The sequence below is a fragment of the Schistocerca cancellata genome, chromosome 1, assembly GCF_023864275.1.
Source record: "Schistocerca cancellata isolate TAMUIC-IGC-003103 chromosome 1, iqSchCanc2.1, whole genome shotgun sequence".
Taxonomy (NCBI): domain Eukaryota; kingdom Metazoa; phylum Arthropoda; class Insecta; order Orthoptera; family Acrididae; genus Schistocerca; species Schistocerca cancellata.
In genome coordinates this window covers 750,388,743-750,411,433 of record NC_064626.1, presented here as the reverse complement: position 1 = coordinate 750,411,433, position 22,691 = coordinate 750,388,743, and the positions used below count along the sequence as shown (strand labels likewise).

Genomic DNA, 22,691 nt, shown 5'->3' with positions numbered 1-22,691 from the left:
AGAACACCTCCCCTGAATCAACTTTCCTCCTTGCCCCCATGACACCTTGTACACCCACATTCTACATGCTCCCCAAAACCCACAAACCTAACAATCTTTGATGCCCCATTGTTGCTGATTATTGTGCCCCCACTGAAAGAATTTCGGCACTGATTGACCAACACCTCCAGCCAATTAGCCGTAATCTAGCCTCCCATATCTAAGACACTAACCATTTCCTTCACCGACTCTCCACCATCCCCACCCTTTCACCTCCCATATCCCTAACTTGTCACTGCTGATGCCACCTCCCTATACACCAACATCCCTCGTGCCCACAGTCTTACCGGTATTGTACACTACCTTCCCCAGTGTTCTTCATACTACTACCTCATTCCTCATACACCTTACTAACTTTATCCTAACCCAGAACTACTACTCATTTGAAGGGAAGGTATATAAACAACTCCACTGCACAGCCATGGGCATCCGCATGGCATCCTGCTATGCCAACCTTTTTTTATCAGCCGTCTAGAGGAGACCTTCCTACCCCCTCAAAACACCAAACCCCTAGTGTGGTTCAGGATCACTGACAATATCTTCATCATCTGGACCAGGGCTAAGACACCCTATCTCCGTTCCATCACAACCTAAACACCTTCTCTCCCATTTGCTTCACTTTGTCCTCCTCTACCCAGTGTGCCACCTTCCTAGATGCTGACCTCTCTGATGGCTCCTCCACACATCTGTCCACATTAAACCCTGAAAACATCAACACTACCTGTGTTTTGGGAGCTGTCATCCCTTTCACACCAAAAAATCCCTCACATTTAGCCTGGCTACCTGGTGACGGCGCATCTGCTGTGAAAAAATTCCCTTGCTCAGTATGCTGAGGGTCTCACCAGACAGGTACTATTCCCCAGACCTATCTCACAAACAGATCTCCCATGCCATTTCCTAACTTCAGACTTAGCATAGCAGTTACTTCTTGTGTTCTATGGCAAGGAGTGGATTATCAGACAGCCACAATTAATTATTACACTATTTACTACACCACATACATGAAATATGGCTCATTTTTTTGAAATATTGTGCCAGATTTGGCAGCTTTCAATTTTTTCCAGCTTCTCGTTATTTGGTTTTCAGCATGTATAGAAGCAAAATTGTTTGTAAACATGAAATGATTTCAAATTATTACATAAATAATCAAATGCAGCACCTGAATCAAACAAATGAAATTTTTGTATACTATGAGAAAGTTTGGCAGACATTTCTGGGACGACACACGCTTCAAGAATTTTTGGGGGCCAGAAATTTAATTTGCCATTTTTGTATCCTCTGTCATCAGGTACTGTATCTGTTACATCCAAATTCCTTATACACTCTCATGATGTACTTAAAAACAAAACTTAAATCCCAATTTTTATAAAACTCAATTCCCAATTTTTCATATACTGACAATGCTCTTATAGGTGTCAAGAGGAAGCAGACCACTTACAGTACAAATTTGAACTGCATGCACTTAAAAACTAACAAATAATAATAATAAATAATAATAATAAGTTTCTTATCAACATTATCAAGATTTTTGTTTAATTATCATAAATTATTGTTTATTATGGCTTTCATAATTCAGATAGGAATCTAAATTTTTCCCTTGAACACAAAAACTATGGAGACCTACTACATAAATAATAAGAGTAAGTTAGGGTAAATGCTATCATTTCATGATTATGGTATTACAACAAGTATGAGAAATAATGTCTTCCAAGATTATCACATACCTTCTCTCACCAGTCTCCTGATCTGTGGTGACGGCAGCCGTTAGACCAACTCCTGTTGAGCCTCGTCCTGTCGTCGGTATAGCTCTGGGAGCTGTAGCTAGCACATATCTGAGTAACTGAGATTTTGCAACACTGGGATCTCCAATAAGAAGAACGTTTATGTCTCTGAACATATAAAAAAATAATACAATAGTATAGTATTAAAAGCAACAAGACGAGAATTCAATGATCTACAAACACACTACGTCTACCGTCTGCTATCCCAATAGTGCAATGCAAAATAAAGTTCAAAACGGTATAAAGTGTATAGCATCACAGTGATACTGAAAAACCTGAACTGCTAGACACTTTACGATAAGGGCATAACTATCTCGTGAAAGCCTACTCACAGAGCTTTAAGAACAAGCACATCTAAGTCCACATTTTCTGATGAATCACACACACACACACACACACACACACACACACACACACACACACACACACACGTTCACTCTGTTATACTTCTTTTGTTATTGGCTGCATTGCCACTGGTGCCAGCAACTGATCCTAAGTTCTATGAGACATCACTATGAATGAGATACATCTGCCATCACTTGCTAACACAATTTCAATCCAGGACTATGTTCATGACTCATTACTTGCTGTTCAGCCCTTCTATCCTGAACATTAGAGTGTTAAGGACTGTAATTCCATGAAACAAAAAACTACATTCAATGCAGCAGGTAATTCTCTCCCATTTAAACATCATGTGGTATCTTAGGAAACATTTACTACTAGCACACAAGAGCATCCAATAATCAATTCTCCTCTACAGCATTTTATGTGAAGGACTTGGGCCACATATGTTCCATATGTCAAGTTTCACATAATTTGTATGTTCCCTGCTCTGTGCAGCAATTTTTTGAGGTAGTAGTATGTCCGATAGCAGATTGTATGTTTTAAGAACTGTAGTGACAAAACCAAACTCCTTATTTACAGAAAAATTGATCAATCTCTCAAGTCTTAATTAGTTGTAGCACATACTCACCCTCTCAGCCTTGTTCCATTAGGTAATACTTTTTCTACACCTCCCAACAGCATACACAAAATTGCTTTCTTAATATATTCATGTCCATGAATTGATGGTGCCAGAGATTTGCTAAGTAGTTCAAAAATATCACCAGTGCTCTTTGCATTTACAAGCTTTCTACATTTGGCCACATCACCTCGTGACAAGGCAAGTGTGTTTTCTTTGCTCAATGGTGAAATGTTGTTAGCAATCAAAATCGTCCTAAAAATGAAACAAAAAATATTGACGATGTACATTAAAAGTATAAAACTAAACAGAAATAGCAGTATCAGTGATATAATAGTCCATTATTAACATTCAAACTGGATACAACAATGGGAAAATGTCATATGATCAAACAAATTATTGTTCAAATTATTCCTGGCCAATGGGTGTATTTGATTTTGAAAAATGTCAACAGAAACCTATGATGTTGACTGTTTCCAGCCTACTGGGTTGCATTGTAGGGATTCAGTTTGTCATGTAGTGTGATGCTTGTGAATGATTTTCATTATAAAGTCACAAAACAACATCAATACCTTTTATAACCAATAAATTCACAAAAAATATATCTGACCAATGTTTGGAAAATTTGCAATGTAGCAAATGATGTTTTCCCTAAGCAGCTAAAACAGCAAAAGCCTATATAAGAAAAGGTAATCAGCTTTGTGTAGGTAACAATAGGCCTGTGTCATTACTGTTAGGACTTTCAAAAAACAGTGAAAAACCATTCCTTTCGCAACTGACTACATCCTTCGACAAAAGTAATATTGTCTATGGATGTCAACATAGCTTCAGGCCAAAATGCTGGCCTGAAACAGTTACTTTTGCCCTAATAAACCATGTCTTCAATGCAGTGGACAATTACACAAAAGCTGTAGAGATATTTTTAGACTTAACAGAAGGCTCCTGAGAAAGCCTAATGATATGGTTAAGATGCGTACCAAATGAGTGAATCACGTCACTATCAGACCAAAAAGAGAAAGTATTTGGAAGACAATGATCCCCATGTACATATTTCAGAACCATGTTGTTCCACAGGGTTAAATTTTAGCTCCATGTCTTACTTCCCATAACACATTAGAAATTCAGAACAAGTACTTTTTGCAGATGAAACCAGTCTATTGATCGAAGGGAATAATAAGGAAGATCTTATTGCATCTGCAAAAGATATTATGGAAGAAGTGCAGGTAGTTTACCAGAAACAGATTAACAGTAAATCCCCAGAAAACAAATCTGGAATTTCTATGCAGATCAAAATAAGAAATGCAACACAACCAACAATATACACGGTTAACAAAAATATTAGTTCTGTTGCTGAAACAATTTATTGGGATTCGTATACAAGAAAACCTTAAATGGAGTTGTCATATTTAGTTATGAAATTAAAAAACTAGCAAAAATGAACGATGCAGTAAAAATTCTTTGCAACAACCTGATTGCTGAGAGTTACAGCCATACATTTTGCTTGTGTCCATTCATTACTTAGTTACAGTATGATTTCATGGATATAACCCAAACCAAAATAGTTTTCAGAAAATAAAACACAATTTTAAGAATAATGAACAATCAAGCAGCACAGAACCATGCAAACCTTTCTTTAAACATTTAAAAATCTTATCCTCCCCCTGCATATATATTTACAGTAGCTACAGATGTATAAAAGCAAGTACACTGAGAAAAGAAAACAAAATTGTCCATGAATACAGCACCAGATCAAACAGTGGCATACGAGGAGTTCCTTGAAAAATTAAGCTAATTCCTCTGTTATATTTTGATTGTGTTCATATGAACTGTCATTTACTTAAGATTCATAAATATGTTATTTTATCTATTATTACTTTTCTGTTGTAATTTCATGTACTGATACATTCCATGACCATGGAGATTTGCTCCTCAATTTGGCCCTCCTGAACTAGATATGCAAAATAAATAGACATGCTAGTCACACAACAGTGTGCCACAAAGTGTGTATCACAGAAGAACAGAGCTACACAACATATTATCCAGACATGCAGAATCTCTTTCTGAACTACGTTGGGCCTACCTTTCGAAAATTTGCGATATCCTACCTACTACAAAACTGCTTTTATTCTATCTTTCAGTATCTTGTTCATGAGAATATGTAATGCATGCTTTTAATTTTAGTATGCTCAAATTTGTAACTATTCTTGGTAAGCACCCAATTTGTTATAAAAATTAAATGACATATTTGCAAGTTCTGAAACAAACAAGTAAACAGATTTTCTGTCCAGTATCTTCTGTGGAACATACATATACTGAAAATTTATATGCACAAAAATAAACAAACACATTGTAAATGGAAGGAGACAGCAGAGCATGCAAGTGTATCTCTAAGAAAGAGATCAAAACTTCTGAGACATTCAGAAGCTATAAACAAAAGAGAGAGAGAGAGAGAGAGAGAGAGAGAGAGAGAGAGAGAGAGAGAGAGAAGAGAGCAGACAGGTGTGGGCACTCGAGAAAATACAAAAGCACATTTAACATTAAAATAAAGATGAAGATTGTGGGTAACGAAAAAATACAAAGCTGTTGGATGTCCCTTATTTTTCTTGTTTCTCAAGCAGGGCTCAACATTCTGCTCATCTTATTTTATACTACATCACACCTACAACAACACAACCACAAGTTGTCCAAATATCATCCTAACTATCCATATACCTACATTGCTACTCCTTTTAAACATTCAAATGCTGCTCTTCTGTCTTAATTGGCAACTTACAGCTTCTGTTCATATTCTCAGATTCCCACACTTCATATGTGAATGGAACGCAGAAAGAAAACATAAATGGCATGATGGGACGTACACTCTGCTACGCACTTCACGATGGTTTGCGGAGTATGGGTGTAGTTGATGATGTAGATGTAAGACAAATGGTTACTGAACACATTAGGTATGCATTCATTTACCAGCTGTGAATCCTGAAACGGTAGTCTTTATACACACACTCAAAAATAGGTAACATTGTAACAGACTGGAAAACTTCAATTAGAAAATGTGCTGACTTGTTTCACCTCTACATAGTCAATGAGAAAATCAGTTCTTCTTCCTATCCGGTATTGCACCTAGTGGCCTATTACAGTCTCAGTCCAGCACCTTGCTAGTTTTCAACCAACTCTTCTGTCTGTGGGTTGGTACTTTTTTTTTTCTTTCTCTTTCCAAGATGTTCAGTAGCTCTATACTGTCTTGTGATTGGTTTTACTTTGAGATCCTTAAGCATGTTATCAAATCTTTTTCTGTTTCATAGTATGTAGCCAGCTATTCTTCTCATGAACTGCATCTCAGCACTCAAGTCTCCATTCACCATCTCTTTAGATTGGCCACACCTCAACAGGATAGGTGTAGCCAGAGCTTGTAAAGTTTTAGTCTGGTGTGCTGCTGAACCAGAGATTGCCTGAAGAAGGTATTTATCAGTCCCATGGCGTATCTGAAGTTTGCGATTTTATGTTGCGTACCATTGTCTTCAATGTTGCTGAGGTTGTACCCTAGTTATTTGAATGCTCTCTGTTCTCTTGTAGTCTTTCCCTATGTAGCATTTTATTGAGGGAGATCTCCATGCTGCATGTTTTTGCTATTGTGTGTAGGTTATACACTGATCTCTGTAAAGCATCTGCAAAATGCACCCAGTCATCTGCAAACAGTAGTGTGTGTAGGTCAGTTTGTCTACCTGCCTTGGTTCTGCCATGAGGATTTTGTCTCCGTTCAGGTTAATTTATTTATTTCTTGGTGTGTGATAAAATAAACTAAAAAATTACATTACTAAAGTTAATAATAATTAGTTTAGTTTAAGTTAATACTGTAAACAGTATGCTGGCTGAAGTTTGCAACCAGAAAGAATAATTACAATTCAAATGTACATACCCCAAATTCTTCATTAAACTCTACAGATTTCTCTACTTTTTGCAACTGGATACAGAGACTAAAACACTGAAAATTACGGAGGTAGTGCAATTAGAAGGGCAGATAGGTCCTGATAGGGCTGAAGAGAATATATGAATTTATGAGGGTCACATCTTCATGAAGAACTACCTTCTGACAATGTCACCTAGATATGAAGACCCACCCAACCAAAATGCACCTAGATATGAAAACCAAACCAAAATGATATCTTATAAACTGGAATTAATTATGAAGGCATTTTCACATTAATTAATTATAAATCTTCTGACCTGAATGTGCAGTTGGAGAAACCACCCTGTTTGCTTGGTAAACAACGATAATTGCCTACTATCTGTACTCTGTCTCCTGGCTTACAAATGTCCACGAGGTCATTATCACAAATGACATCCACAGATCTTGGCAGCTGACCTGCAAATGAAAAAGAGGATATTCTTTTAAGTTGCTTGATGGAGTCCAAGCCATTACTCCTGATAGCACAAAACTCCAGGAATTTCACTATCTGTAATATCCGAAGCATTGTGAAGTCCCATTAAGAGATGATCCTCTGAAAGAAATATTAACTCCCTCGCAGGGAGGTAGATCTACCATCTTGTCTGAACTTTCGGAAAAGTTTCTCACTTATGGTTTTTACTATTGCAAATTGCACATACAATATAGCTATCAATGAGCAATACTGTTCAGCAAAACACAAATTACAAATTCATCCAGTTTCTGGTCCAACCACCAAATAAAAATAGGGTGACTTTATTGTTGACAGATGGAGTATATGAAACAACAGTAATGTAAACACACATTCAAGAAAATCAACATTTGCACTGTTCTGTGCATCATTTACATACTTCAAAACCAACAAAGAAATTTCATAGAGGAAACTTCTGGTTGCTAATGAGCTGTTTGTGAAGAAATTATCATCAGCGAGGAAAATAATCAAGCTCCATCCCAAAATTCTCGGTTGAATAAGTACATGCTGGCAACGAGACTGCATCTCTAATGTGTATCCAATGAAGGACAATGAACATGTACGTGTTTTAAAATCTTTTAAGTTCCATTGAACAATGAAGGAAAGAAGAAGCCATTAATTTGAGCATTTGTTACAGCATACGGGATACAATATGACTGATCAAATGATATGCAAATACATTGAAAAGTTTGCATATAATACCAGGGCAACGTTAAGAAATTTTAGGTTGTACCTCAATGAAGTAGTGAATCAGTTTCCCTAAAGGCATTGAGACAATCAACCCTGTGGAAAGTCTCACAAAACCAATTGTTTAAAATCTGCGTATAAAACCAAAATATATTGTGTAGAAAGAGTCTAACAGTTCTGCACACAGCCAGAGGCTGAAACATGGCCAAATGGTGGAAGTCACTGGCCCAAATTTGTCTCTGAGTCTTAATAATTTAAAACTATCATTTAGAATGATTTCAGTTACAGCATAATACTGAACAATTATAAAAAGTTTATTTGTTGTTTATAAAAAATCATCACTTTTCTGAATGTTGCATCAGCTGGGTACAGTGTACTGTATGTAGCATTATTTAGTAAATTTCTTCTGGATATTTAATGTTTTTGTTGTTTAACTTCAGCTTTTAGTTAGACACTAGTGAGAAATTATTGAAGGACATAAAAAATAACTTAAGTTCCATATTTTGAAGGAAAAAATGCTATATAGCTTCATGGCTTTTATATGCTTGTTGTGTTATATCTCAAGTCTTCAAAAATCCTTTAACTTCGAGTTACAGACACATTCACTTCTGTCCGCAGATTTCCTCTAAGATAAGCGCATCAGCTATTGGAGCATATAAGTAGATATGAAATCAGTATACTGTGCCTGGGTTTCTACATAAATCCCATTTTTTCAAGCATAACTAGACTAATAACACTGACTATCAATCTGGCAGTTCACACTTAAAATTCTTTCATGCAGTGAGAATGTTATGAAACAGGGTCTATCAAATGTCAGGAAACCAATCATGAGGCAGCTAGAATGAAACCATGACACTGGCACAATTAGATCATAAGTAGTATTGACTCTTTCAATCAAGCTGTGTACCTTCTTCACAATAACACAGTAAGTGGTTTTGTAGATTATTCAGTCTTTTTAACACTTATTTGGATACCTGACAGAAGATGTCTTCTCTCAGTACCTTTATCCCTGAAGTGGAATCTTCTATGCACATCTCACATTTTATAGATCTACAGCAATACACACTGTTTCTACGCCTACATCTTTACTCTACAAACCATGAGGTGCATGGCAGAGAGTACATACCATTGTACCAGTAATTAGGATTTCTTCCTGTTTGATTTAGTATGGAGCGTGGGAAGAATGATTATTTGAATGCCTCTGTATGTGCAGTAATTATTCTAATCTTATCCTAAAGATCAATATGTGAGCGATGTGTAGTGGGTTGTAGCTAATTCCTAGAGCAATAATTTAAAGCTGGTTCTTGAAACTTTGTTAATAGACTTTCTTGGGATAGTTTATGTCATAATCTTCAAGAGTTTTCCAGTTCAGTTCCTTCAGTATCTCTGTGACACACTCCCACGGATTACACAAACTCATGACCATTTGTGCTGCCCTTCTCTGTATACGTCCCATATACCTTGTTAGTCCTATCTGGTATGCATCCCACACACATTGTTTGTTTGTTTATTTATTTACTTCTTTCACCCTCCGGTGATCCATGTATCACAGGATATGTAATATGTCAGTTTTACAAGTTTGTTGTGGTTGCATTGTACAGTGTTATGTAATCAATTTCATATTAAAGTATCTACAACTTAGACTGTAGTACAGAAAAATGCATATCACAGAAAAACTATTATACAAAAATAAATATGTTTACAATAATAAATGGACAGGCATGAAAGTAAGGATCTGGGAATGAATCTGCACAAAGTAGTTTGGGAACTCGTCTGTATTGTAAAATGACTCTTAAAAAAAAACCAACAACAACAACAACAACAACTTAAAATCACTAAAACAGACCACCTTCTGTACCATACTGAGATTCGCGTGCCCTTTGTGGATGTCGTCTTTTCTCCTAGTACTATGACTATGATACACACTATAAGAGGCTTTTCCTTATGAAACACATAAGGGGAATCTATACAGTGCAGTGGATGTGAGGATTTCAAGTTTCTTAAAACAATAATAATTTGGCTATGGCTCTAAGGTAAACTCCACTTATGATTCTTATGAATCTTCTCTGCATACATAGCACTTCTCTAGTCCATTGCCGATGTCTCCAAATGTGATTCTACATGCCACAATGGCATAAAAATAACCATAATAAGCTGACTTAATAATTTCTGTATCTCTACAAGAGCAAATCATGTGTAAAGCCTAAGTTGCAGAACAGTCTTTTGCACAAATTGATGCTGTGGTCTGACCAGTTTTTTCCCTATATCAATATGTATGCCCAGGTATTCTAGAGTATCTATACCCATCATAGTTATCTGCTGGTCACATAGTTTTTGTCCTATGTCTTTATCTTTAGAAGCTGTGTGAAAATGAATGTAACTAACAGAAAGATTATTTGTGCTAAACCAGTTCACAATATCCCTTATTAGCTCACACCTTAAGTTCGTCTAGTGCATTAATGAGTGAAAAATAGTATCGTCAGTAAAAATGGTGAATTTATTCTGAACAAAGAGGTAGATCATTAATAAAAATAATAAAAAGTAGATGACCCAGAACTAAACCTTGAGCCATTCTACATGAATGGTACCAATTCTGACATGCGGAGACACCATCTGGACTATCCCACGCAACTGTTTTCTATCAGAAATGTACAACTAAAGCTACTCCCCTGTTGCAGCAATTATATCTACATCTTTATGTGAAAGTATTTGGCGAGTGACGCAGTCAAACTTTCTTTTTATAGGTTGCCCTAATATTATGGTCATTAAGATGCTTAACAATCCTGGCATGCATTAGTTTCTCAAAATCTTGGAAAAAATTGTGAGTAGTGAGATTGGCTACTTGCCTTATCTCCATTCTCATACAGTGGTTTTACTACTGCAGGCCTGAATCATTCAGGAATGATGCCTTGCCTAAAAAATATGTCAAATGATTTTACTCACATGGCTGTAGTAGTATTTTAATAAGTTACTACACGTAGTTAACTCCACAAAGATTTTTACTTTTCAGAACTAATGATTCTTTAAATTTCCTGTACAGTGAATGTGCTTGCTTGGATTTGTTGTACTGTGCTAGGTACACTGGCTTGCAGAAAATTCAATGCTTGATTTATGGATCATTGTGATACTATTTTCTCTGTTACTGTTAAAAGAGGTCTGTTGAATTTATCGTTAACTGTTTCTGGACCACTAAGATGATGATCCTCTTTATAAATGAAAACACATATGACACTGATGTAATATTCTGCAATATCTATAATTTTATTTTACAAACTGATACACTGATACAAATGCACCTGATAGTGGCATAATAGCTCAAAACTGGTTTGTAAAAGAAAACAATAACTATGTAGAATATTAAACCAGTGTTGTGTGTGTCTTCATAATGTATAAAATATTCTACCAAGAACTGGTGGAACAGTCACATCAATGCAAAATGATCCTAATTTTTTTTCTTTTTTCTTTTGATCTGGATATTTTCTCTACAAAATGCACTTTACCCAATTTCCTTCTTTATGAAATTCCAGATGGTTTTTATTTTATTGTTAAGAGTTATCCATTTCTGCTTCTAAGAACACACTTTTTGAAGCCTGTATCTCTTGTTAAGAATTCTACTGTTCAGTTTGAAATGTCTAATCTTATGAAGATTATTTCATTTACTAGCTACTGCATGAAGTTCCCCTTTCAGTCTACAAGAAAATTTGATGCTAACAATTCTGTTCCGACATGTGGAATTACACTATTCACTTTTGCTCTGTTTATAATGGTTCCATTTACCTTTTTACATATGAAGTACTTTTTTCATAGTTCACAAGCATTCTGTGCCTGGTATGACATCATCTGTCTGGTTTATGCTGTATTTTCTGAATGAAGAACACATATGTTTTATTCAATTATTACATTCTAGCAACTTCCTTTTGAAACAGCTATACATACACCACATAATGATAATTTCTAACATTTAGGCATGCAGACACAATAATATTTTTCTTTGTTGCTCCTGGCTTAACAATATCTGTTGTTCAACATATACGGTATTCTTTGAAAAGCCTTTTCATGTTTTTGCCATGACTGTCTGCTAAAATTATACACTACATTCGTATTTATGCTACTTTACTTTCTTTCGACATAGTCTTTCACCTTACTTCCACAATCACATGCACTGGATGGTATGTCCCGTTTCTCAACTTCACTGATTCTCCTAACATTCGATTTAGACTGTTTCACGATTCTACTGACATGAACATTTTATTTTCACTTAGCAGTTCAGTCTCTTCACTTACATAAAGAACTTAAAATTTGTTTTTAACCATCAACTGCAAGTTGTTTTCACACACTACTCTATGCACTGATGATTAACTGAAGACTACATATTAATTTCAACTTACTCATAACGATTTTCTATTACTTTTAGTGTTTTTTTTTTTTTTTTTTTTTTTTTTTTTTTTTTTTTTTGCCCAGTTATACTCGAGCAAACTGCCTCACCCTGAATAATACAACAAATGGCTCTAAACATCCATGCATCAATAATGCACAGTGCTAGATAATCTAAAGATTCTTACAAACTAAACATTTTGAATTCAGAAAAAAATTGAGGTGAAGGAAAATGGGTTCAAAATGTTTGGGCAGATGATCAAAATAGAAATCAAATAATTCTGCAACCACTACTGTGTTGTGTCTAAACTGCCTGACATGTAACTGCTAGCAGGACAGACCTCAGTGTGCAATATTAAAAACTGGAAAAGCTTGACAGAATTAATATTTACATCACTGAAAAAATTACAATGCAGTGAAACAGTGAATGTTGAGTGTGGGGAGAAGTAAAAAAAGAAAAGGAGAGCAATTTTCAACTGGATACACGTACAGCCAAGTAAACTGAAAATTTTTATGTTCTTAGATGACAATATTCCTTTTGTCTCAGATACTAGAACAAGAGTTTCACTTTGAGGAACAGTTTAAATCGATAGCATTCAATCTGATTTGCTGATGTATGCCACAAAACTGATATAACTGATGCATACTCTTACTTTTGTGTTCTGTATAACAAGGAAATGCATAGAAATTTATAATATGCAGGAACATTAAACACTAGAAGAAATTACATGGCCAATTAAGTACGCTAATCACGTAAGTGCCAAACAGAGGGTTTATAGAACATTCTTCACAATAATTCTCTATTATTCCAATCTCGAACAGCGCATGGAATAAAAGAACACCAATATCCTTCTGTGTGAGCTCTGATTTCTCTTCTTTTATTATGATCATTTCTCCCTATGCAGGTTGGCATTAAAATATTTTTGCATTCGAAGAAGAAAGTTGGTGATTGAAATTTCATGGGAAGATTCTACCACATTGAAAAACACCTTAGTTTTAATGATTTACAACCCAAATCCTTTATCATGTTAGTGACGCTCCCTCCACTATTTCTCGATAATACAAAACATGCTGCTCTTCTTTGAACTTTCTCGATGTACTCCGTTAAGCTTATCTGATACGGATTCTCACCGCGCAGCAGTACTTCAAAAAGAGGACACATGTAGTGTAGGCAGTCTCTTTAGCAGATCAGTTGCATTGTCTAAGTGTTCTGCCAATAAAATACAGTCTTAGGTTAACTTTCCCCATAACATTTTCGATGAGTTCTTTCCAATTTAAGTTGTTCGCAATTGTAATTCCAAGGTATTTAGTTGAATTCATGGGCTGAAGATTTGACCGATTTATTATGTAACCAAAGATAAACAGATTCCTTTTAGCACTCACATGGATGATCTCGCACTTTTCATTATTTAGGATCAATTGCCAATTTTCGCACCACACAGATATCTTTTCTAAATCATTTTGCAGTTTGCTTTAATCTTCTGATGACTTTACTAGACAATAAACAAAATCATCATCTGCCTGGGGGGGGGGGGAGTCTGCTTCGCCTCCATGCTTTGAGCAATGCTGGTTTTCACATCACTATATTTTCCTCTTATTTACAGCATGTTATCTACCTAAAAATTCAATAGCAACACACACACACACACACACACACACACACACACACACACACACACACGCACACACACACACAACATTTATCTTGTAATGCACACACACACACACACACACACACACACACACACACACACACACACACACACAAACACCCTAGTAACTATCAGGACCACTTTCACTGAGAATATCTGTTTCTTTTTGGATGAAAATGTGAATTAGAAATTACGAATTTCACACTGAAAGTATAGGTATATTAAGGTACTTATATCTAACAAAATATAATTTCAGTGGCTTATACTGACTTAATATGCTGCAACTTCCTGATAACCACATACCTGCAGGAGCTTTCTCTGGCATCTCTTGAATTGTTAATGTTTGGTGATCCTTGTAAACCGAAAGACCATACTCTGTTTCCAGTGGATTTCCATCTTCATCCTGCAAGCAAATTCTCCCTTATTGCTGCACAATTATTTCACTGACTTTCACACACAGAGCTTACCAACATACTATTGCTAACCTATACTACCTAGCACCTGTTTTATCTTTATGTCCCTTTGCACACACAGCAAATGGAAGGTATGAAAGACTATGACCCCCCCTTTACCTCCATTCTTTCACAGCCAATCCCATTTTGCTCCCAAAAGCTAGGATTAGTAATTTCTACCTTTAAATATGTTTACAGGGTGTATACATGAACAAGGATAAGAAAATTCCTGGATTTTTCCCAGTTAAAAATACAAATTTTCCTGGATGAAAACACGCACATTTTCCCGGGTGAAAACATTTTTTCCATGTTAAGTGACAGTATGCTTCTCTCAGAACTGTAAAACTGATTAAGCCTTTGAATAGCAAATACATACTGGCGCAGAACTTCCCAGCACTTTAGGAAACGAAACCCGGCAAAAAATAATGCGTTCAGGAAAGATCTTTAATGCGCAACAAGATGTACACAGCATATTTTCTAAACGACGAAAGTATAAATACAAATTCCACCAGAAACAGCACATTAGTTTCTGAAGGACTTAAATAGAGATTGTGATGCGGTTTCGTCAGCCAAGCATAGTTCACATATTATCTTGCTATAGAATGACAGCAGTTGACAGCACATATTTAGAGCATAGGATGCTCGATGTAATTAGCAAATAGCAACATCACTGTTAAATAGTGCAAACACACAAATAGGAAAAGTTTGTGGTTTATATTAATACACAAACATTATAACACAAGAAAAGCTAACCTTTCACAGATAATGTCCGTCATGTGTTACCCTTTAAGTAATATCAAACACATATTTGCCAGTAAAATTTTAAATGACAACATGAGTGTCTGGTCTTCCGGGCCTGAAATTTTTCATAGTATTATCAAAGTATTTTGAAAGAGTCACATGCTCTTCGATTTAAGAAACTCATCGCACATTCTTACAGTTAACATAATTCATCTTGCATAAGATGAAATCTACTTTGAAATTAATGTTTCTCAAACTGCCATTAGCAATATCCTCCCACAACTTGCTGGAGGTAAGTTCATCTGAGCAGTTGCTAGAAAGCACCAGAAGACATGCATTACTGCACGTGTGCAGCTATGAGGACATTGCAAGCCCATGCTTGGTGTTTGCTCTGCCCAAACATCTTTCATCGCATTTCTGTTTGGAACTGCACACGCAGTGGGGCATCTTGTGACCATGTGCAGCAGTATGGCTTATTTGGAGGGGTCACACGGAGTTATCGTACTTAGGGTTTTTACTTAAAGCAGATAAGGAATTCAAAATTAAAAAGCAGTCCTTGGCACAACATTAGTTTCAAAACTAGGTCCTACAACTCAAAGTACCCTAATACATTGCTATGCAGTTACTTCAACATAGATTTTATCATTTATTTGTACTCTGCAATACTGTTATTTATCATCTCCAATCAAGTATACATCTGCACAGCATGGGGGACTGCAGAAAGCTAGTAAGAAGGAACAGAAATTTCTTGTAAAAATAAAGAGAGACAATTGTTTGTATTTACCAGAACCAAGAACAACAATAAGCTTCTAATGACTTTTCAAACTGCATAAAAATTAATAACATTACTTGTGAAACCAAGAAACTTTATCAAGTGGCAGTTTATACTCTACTCCAGGAGTAAATACAAAGCCTCACGGGGAGTTACAATGATAAAACACATTGTGTTGCCAGTCTACAATTTACTGGAGACTGGCATCCCGCAAATTTAAGACTCAAACCACACAAATTTAAGAAATAATGTCAGGCCTACAGGAGGAACCAGACTATTATTAAAACATGTCATGCAATCAAAAAAGATTGTCTTTCATGGAACGCACATATGTAAAATTCTGTTAAAGCTTTCCAGTGTGGTTTCTGGGATGCCACTTTTCTTGGAGTACCGTTACTGTATTTTCTCATATTCTGTTCTTTATTATGACATTAAGCCATATGTGACCGAAGATGAAAATGTGTACTTGAAAGTCAGCAAACAGTTGCAACTAGCTAACAGTGTGGAATGAAATACTTCATTTCAAATAAATTTATCGCCTACGCAGAAAAGATTAAGCAAAGGCAAATTTCCTTAGCAAACAGACAAAAATAAATTCAGTATTTTGCAAAGTGATTAATGCTTGTTTGTCAATAACGTGGAAATAAAATAAAATCAGAAAACTGAAACTAATAACATATTTTAATCTTCCGTAAATGTTGTTGTGGTCTTCAGTCCAGAGACTGGTTTGATGCAGCTCTTCATGCTACTCTATCCTGTGCAAGCTTCATCATCTCCCAAGTACCCACTGCAATCTACTACATCCTTCCTCTCTTTGTCTCCCTCAACTGATTTTTTACCCTCCACGCTGCCCTTTAATACTAAATTGGTGAGCTCTTGATGCCTCAGAACATGTCCTACCCAACCCCTTCTTCTAGTCAAATTGTGTCACAAATTCCTCTTCTCCCCAATTCTATTCGGGACCACCTCATTAGCTGTGTAATCTACCCATCTAGTCTTCAGCATTCTTCCGTAGCACCACATTTCGAAAGCTTCTATTCTCTTCTTGTCCAAGCTATTTATTGTCCATGTATCACTCCCATACATGGCTACACTCCAAACACTTTCAGGAAAGACTTCCCGACACCTAAATCTATACTCGATGTTAACAAATTTCTCTTCTTCAAAAATGCTTTCCTTGCCATTGCCAGTCTACATTTTATAACCTCTCTACTTTGACCATCATTATTTATTTTGTGCCCCAAATAACAAAAGTGATCTACTATTTTAAGTGTCTAATTTCTTAACCAAATTCCCTCAGTATCACCTGATTTAATTCGACAACATTTCATTATCCTCATTTTGCTTTTTGTTGATGTTCATCTTATGTCCTCCTTTCAAGACACTGTCCATTCTATGCAACTGCTCTTAAAGGTCCTCTGCTGTTCATGACAGAATTACAGTGTCATTGGAAAACCTGAAATTTTTTATTTCTTTTCCATGGATTTTAGTTCCACTCCATTTTTTTCTTTTCTTACCTTTACTGCTTGCTCAATATAGAGACTGAATACTTTCGTTAAGTCTACAAATGCTAGAAATGTCTTAAGGTCACTATTGCCTCACTTGTTCCAACATTTCTATGGGATTCAAACTGATCTTTCCAGAGGTCGGCTTCTGCCAGTTTTTCCATTTGTCTGTAAAGAATTCATGTTTAATTATACTCTTCTTGAAGTCTGAGTCTATTTTGCCTGTCTCATACATTTTGCTCATTAAATGGTAGAGTTTTGTCATGGCTGGCTCTCCCTCGACTATCAGTAGTTCTAAAGAAATGTTGTCTACTCCCAGGGCCTTGTTTTGACTTAGGTCTTCCAGTGCTCTGTCACTCTTCCACTTAATCATCTATGTATTCTTCAATCTCCATAATATTGCCCGCAAGTACATTGCCCTTGTACAGACCCTCTATTTACTCCTTCCACCTTTCTGCCTTCCCTTCTTTGCTTAGGACTGGTTTTCCATCTGAGCTCTTGATATTCATGCAGGTAGTTGTCTTTTTCTCCAAAGGTCTCTCTAATTTTCCTGTAGTGATAGATGCTCCTACATCCTTAAATCTGTCCCCTAGACATTCATGCTTAGCCATTTTGCACTTCCTATTAATGTCATTTTTTAGATGTTTGAATTCCCTTTTACGTGCTTTTCTTTTATTGCATTTTTATATTTTATCTTTTCAGCAATTAAACTCAGTATCTCGTCTGTTAAACACGGATTTCTACTAGCTCTCGCCTTTTTACCTACTTGAGCCTCTGCTGCCTTCATTATTTCATCTCTCAAAGCTACCCATTCTTCTTCTACTGTATTTCTTCCCCTGTTCTTGTCAATCGTTCCCTAATGCTCTCTTAAACTCTCTACAACCTCTAATTCTTTCAGTTTATCCAAGTCCCATCTCTTTAAATTCCTTCCTTTTTGCAGTTTCTTCAGTTTTATTCTAAAGTTCATAACTAATAGACTGTGGACATTGTCCACATCTGCCTCTAGAAATGTCTTACAAGTTAAAACCCAGTTCCTAAATCTCTGTCTTACCATTATATAATCTATATGAAATCTTCCAGTGTCTCCGGGACTCTTCCACGTATATAACCTCCTTTCATTATTCTTAAACTAAGTGTTATCTATGATTAAGTTATGCTCTGTGCAAAATTCTACCAGGGGGGCTTCCTCTTTCATTCCTTACCCCCATTCCATATTCACCAACTTTTTCTCTTCCTCCTTTTCCTACAATTGAATTCCAGTCTCCCGCAACTATTAAATTTTCATTTCCCTCACTATCTGAATAATTTCTTTTATCTCCTCATACATTTCTTCAATCTCTTTGTCATCTGCAGAACTAGATGGCATATCTATACTTGTACTACTGTGGTAAGCATGGGCTTCGTGTCTGTCTTGGCTACAATAATGTGTTCATTATGCTGTTCATAGTAGCTGACCCGCACTCCTGTTTTTTTATTCATTATTAAACCTACTACTGCATTACTCCTGTTTGATTATGTATTCACCTGACCAGAAATCATCTTGCTACTGCCACTGAACTTCACCGATTCCTACTATATCTAACTTTAACCTATCAGTTTTCCTCTTTAGATATTCTAACCTACCTACCGGATTAAGAGATCTGACATTTCCCATCCGTGAAATGCACACAAGCCTCCCAACCAATGGCAAGGTCCACGATTCATGGAGAAGAATGTATTATGTGAATGTATTTTAATTCATTTGATAGCTGATCTGTTTTGTTTTTATCTGATGTGAGAGATGTCAATGAAGAGAGAACAACAAAATCACGAAACACGAATACAGGTCACGTGGAGACTACTACTCACTCAATTACGATCGCTCTGTGCATGCGCGAATCTGGAACCTTGGGCACACCAGAAATATTTTTCTGGGCAGCTCTGCACATGCGTACGAGCCCACTGGCATCTGCTCAAACAAACCAAATTTAAACAGCTGTGTTACCATTCTTATCGAAAGCCATATGTTATTTCGAAGTATTGCACAATCTTTGTCCTAAAGCCTCCGACATTTTGCTTTCGGCAGACGCTTGTGTGTGTACGCGCACGGTGTTTTGTTGTTGCAAATGGAGCATTTTCTTTGCAAATTACGTTTTATACTGGTGTTTTTCTTTTCTTTATGTTTTATTGCTACAGTATTGTTTTGTAACAGTGGGCTACAGTAAAATTCTTTGTTAGAGTATCATTCTGATCAGTCAAAATTACAAAAATTTAACTCAAAACTGAAGTAATGAAAAATATTGGAATTCTAAAAAGCTCCTGGGTTTTTCCCGGTTGTCCCGGAACGTATACTCCCTGGTTTGTTAGCAGAATTAGAAATTTCATCCTGTGACTGCCCAGTCATACTGTCTCCTGTGGTTTTACTGTTATCCAACATTAATAAAGGAAATCTACATGGTGAATAAAGGCACCTAAACTGCAGAAAAGAGTTAAAACTTTCTAGAGATATGGAAAGTACTGTACCCTCAAGAATGGAAACAATTTCTCATACTCATGTGTTTCTTGAACTACCGATAATAAAAAGGACAAAAATTTAGCGTAACATTCAGTAGAAGGATAAGGTAAATGACAGTCCGACTCTAAAGAGGGAATGTGGGATTAAATAAGGAGTCACAAGTGGAACTGAAAGTGTAATAAAGTTACTGTCACACAGCAATAGAAAATACTATTGTGTTCTTAGATGTGAACACGGTGTGAAAGAATCTGGGTACTCTTTCAATCATTTTGTGCCCCCATTTTTTTTTGCCCCTTAGATCATGTTTATCAATTGTATGTATGATGCAGGATATGTCTCAATATGCTGAAGTAATGGGGATAATTTAAGAAAGAATGGGCAAACACTACAATGTTACATCCACGAGATTCAATTTTGGAAATGCACTTGCAAGTTATTACAAAGTATGACGAGACAGAGTAACTATGATACGATTTAGCAGAACTGCAGCAGTTTTAGTTGAATGTGGTCTTGCAAAGTGCACAGGTAAATTAATTACCACAGATAATAGATATATAAATAAGCATGTGGGGCGGCGAGTGAGTAAGCAAATTGCTTGTGAAAATAAAGTTTGTTATTTAAATGTGGGAAAAAAACACTGCACTTCCCGGCTTTTGGAATGTTGTATAATGCTGTCTTTCGCCGTTCTCAACACTGGCTCTCTCTTTGCTTTTTGGCACCCAGAAAGTGATTTAACGAAACGTGGAGCCTGTAATGAGAGTTCCTAGTGCCCACTTAACCTGAGAATATTATTATAGCTGCAGCTTATAGCTCTGAAGAAGTAGGAGATTGTTCGGGATTTCTAATCAAAAACAATTTTCCAAAATAGTTGAGTATATTCTGAAATTCACTGATAACATCACAATTATCCCAACAGCCTAACAAACAGAGCAGTTCAGAGTCTAATTCGCTGATGCAACTATAAATGTCCGAATTGAATGTCAAAAGAATGCTCGCCAAAATTTGATGAGAAAATCTCATCAAACGCCACGCTAAAATGATTGGTAGAATGTCTGTCCCGCGACGGCACGTGAAAATACAACAACACGCAAACTGAAGCTAGATAATGAAAATCATTCCAAAAATAATCCTTCATTTGAAATGTTTTCACAGTTACGCGTATACATCGTAACTCAATACGGCACCCGAGGCAGTTTGTAGCAGCGCTACCGTAGCGAAGCGACTCCCGACACAGCTGACGTGCTATTCAGCGTCTGGAGAGAACTGGGGCCTTCCTTACTCGCGCAGTGCTCTTATATATATAGCCTCGGTGCGGACGGCTAAGAGAACGCCGGCTCTAACTTGGCTCTCACGACTGGCCGCTGGGCTAGTAACGCACCACTTCAAGTTACATAATAATTTATAGCTTCTTTTGCTGATGGCTTATGAAGCTGTTAATTTAATCGTGCATTTAGCACGCAGGTAAGTATTTATAATAAAATTATGACGTGGCTAAGTTAAATATCTTGGGCGAGAGAAATAATTAAGTTACGCTGCACGCAGCAGATGAGCTCTGAACTGGTCCTTTTGAGATCCGCTATCACTATAATTTTATAGGTATTCAAAAGAAACTTTTCACATCTTCATAGTCATAGCGGACCTCCAACCTATTTAAATCTAAACATCCTAGTCTTATTCATTAGCCTACTTAATCTATCTTGCTTCCTTCAGTTTTGAGATGAAAACCAGAAAATCATGAATTTCCACTAAAGTCTTAACCTGTGAAATCCAAAGTACTGTTTTTATTAAATCATTATGAAAGATGAGTCTAAATATAAATTTTGAAGTCTCTAGCTCCTTTCTGTTGCGCCAATTATTTTTTTAGAAAAACGCCCAAATTACAAAAATGGCTGAAGTTATCGCACTGATATTTAATACACATTAATTTAGTATTATTCCTTACATGCTGGAAAAGTTTCAGATCATTTGCTTGAATTTTAAGGTATTGCGCAACATTTATGACGTCAGAGCTAGTTACAGCAGACTGGCTGGCACACAATGGAAACTGATGTGAATTTACTACAGCGTGAGTAGGCTGCTTCCCTACATCACCCCCTACTTAAATTTTTTTGTTTATGAATGTTAATGAATGAAAAAAAATTTAATTACAAAAAGGGAAGCAAGAGTACAATTTAACTCCCTATAAAAATCAAAATTGAAATATAAACATGTAAAAACATTAAAGAAAACTGATTATCTACATTAATTATTTAAATTGTGGGCATGTTCACTGCCTTTTAAACAATGTCAGTACTCAAAATTTTAAGCGAAGTCACTGAAATATTTCGGCATACATATTGCCTTAGACCAACAAACACATAATAATTGAAAAATTATGAAAATCTTAGACCCATTAAATACATTAAATACACTTTTACATACACAAATTCAAAGAAAATAACATGATACATAAACAGATGATTATCTCTTAGCAGTCTTTTCTAAACCTGAAAGAAAGTTCACAATTTTTACACACGTGGTTGTAGCCGCTTTGGCTGGCGTCCTACACTTCCATTCACAAGGGTAGAGGAGGGGAAGTTGCTATGGTGTGCGTTCTTCACGTTCTCTCTAACTTACATGGGGGAAAGGGGAGGGTCACTGTGAGTTGTGTCCAAGTCACTCCACGCTTTCACGCAGCTACCAGGCTGCCATTATCTGGTTTGTCCTGTAGAACAAACAAAAGAGTGCCTCAGACTCTGTTCACTTAATATCTAAGGGTGGGTCACAATGAAATGGGGATATATACATTTTAACTTCCAATATATTACTGGAACAAAGTTAA

The 22,691-nt window shown here is 36.3% G+C and overlaps 1 protein-coding gene across 1 annotated transcript in view; it reads right to left on the bottom strand.

The window, feature by feature from the left end:
• Nucleotides 1-22,691, bottom strand: part of LOC126185920 (zygotic DNA replication licensing factor mcm3) — a 114,529-nt gene that overhangs the window by 49,915 nt on the left and 41,923 nt on the right. Inside the window, exons 5-8 of the mRNA XM_049928168.1 lie at nt 14,210-14,309; nt 7,003-7,141; nt 2,794-3,036; nt 1,764-1,928 (exon numbers count right to left, since the gene is read on the bottom strand). Coding sequence (XP_049784125.1) covers nt 1,764-1,928; nt 2,794-3,036; nt 7,003-7,141; nt 14,210-14,309 — 647 coding nt within the window. The remainder of the gene's footprint in view (nt 1-1,763; nt 1,929-2,793; nt 3,037-7,002; nt 7,142-14,209; nt 14,310-22,691) is intronic.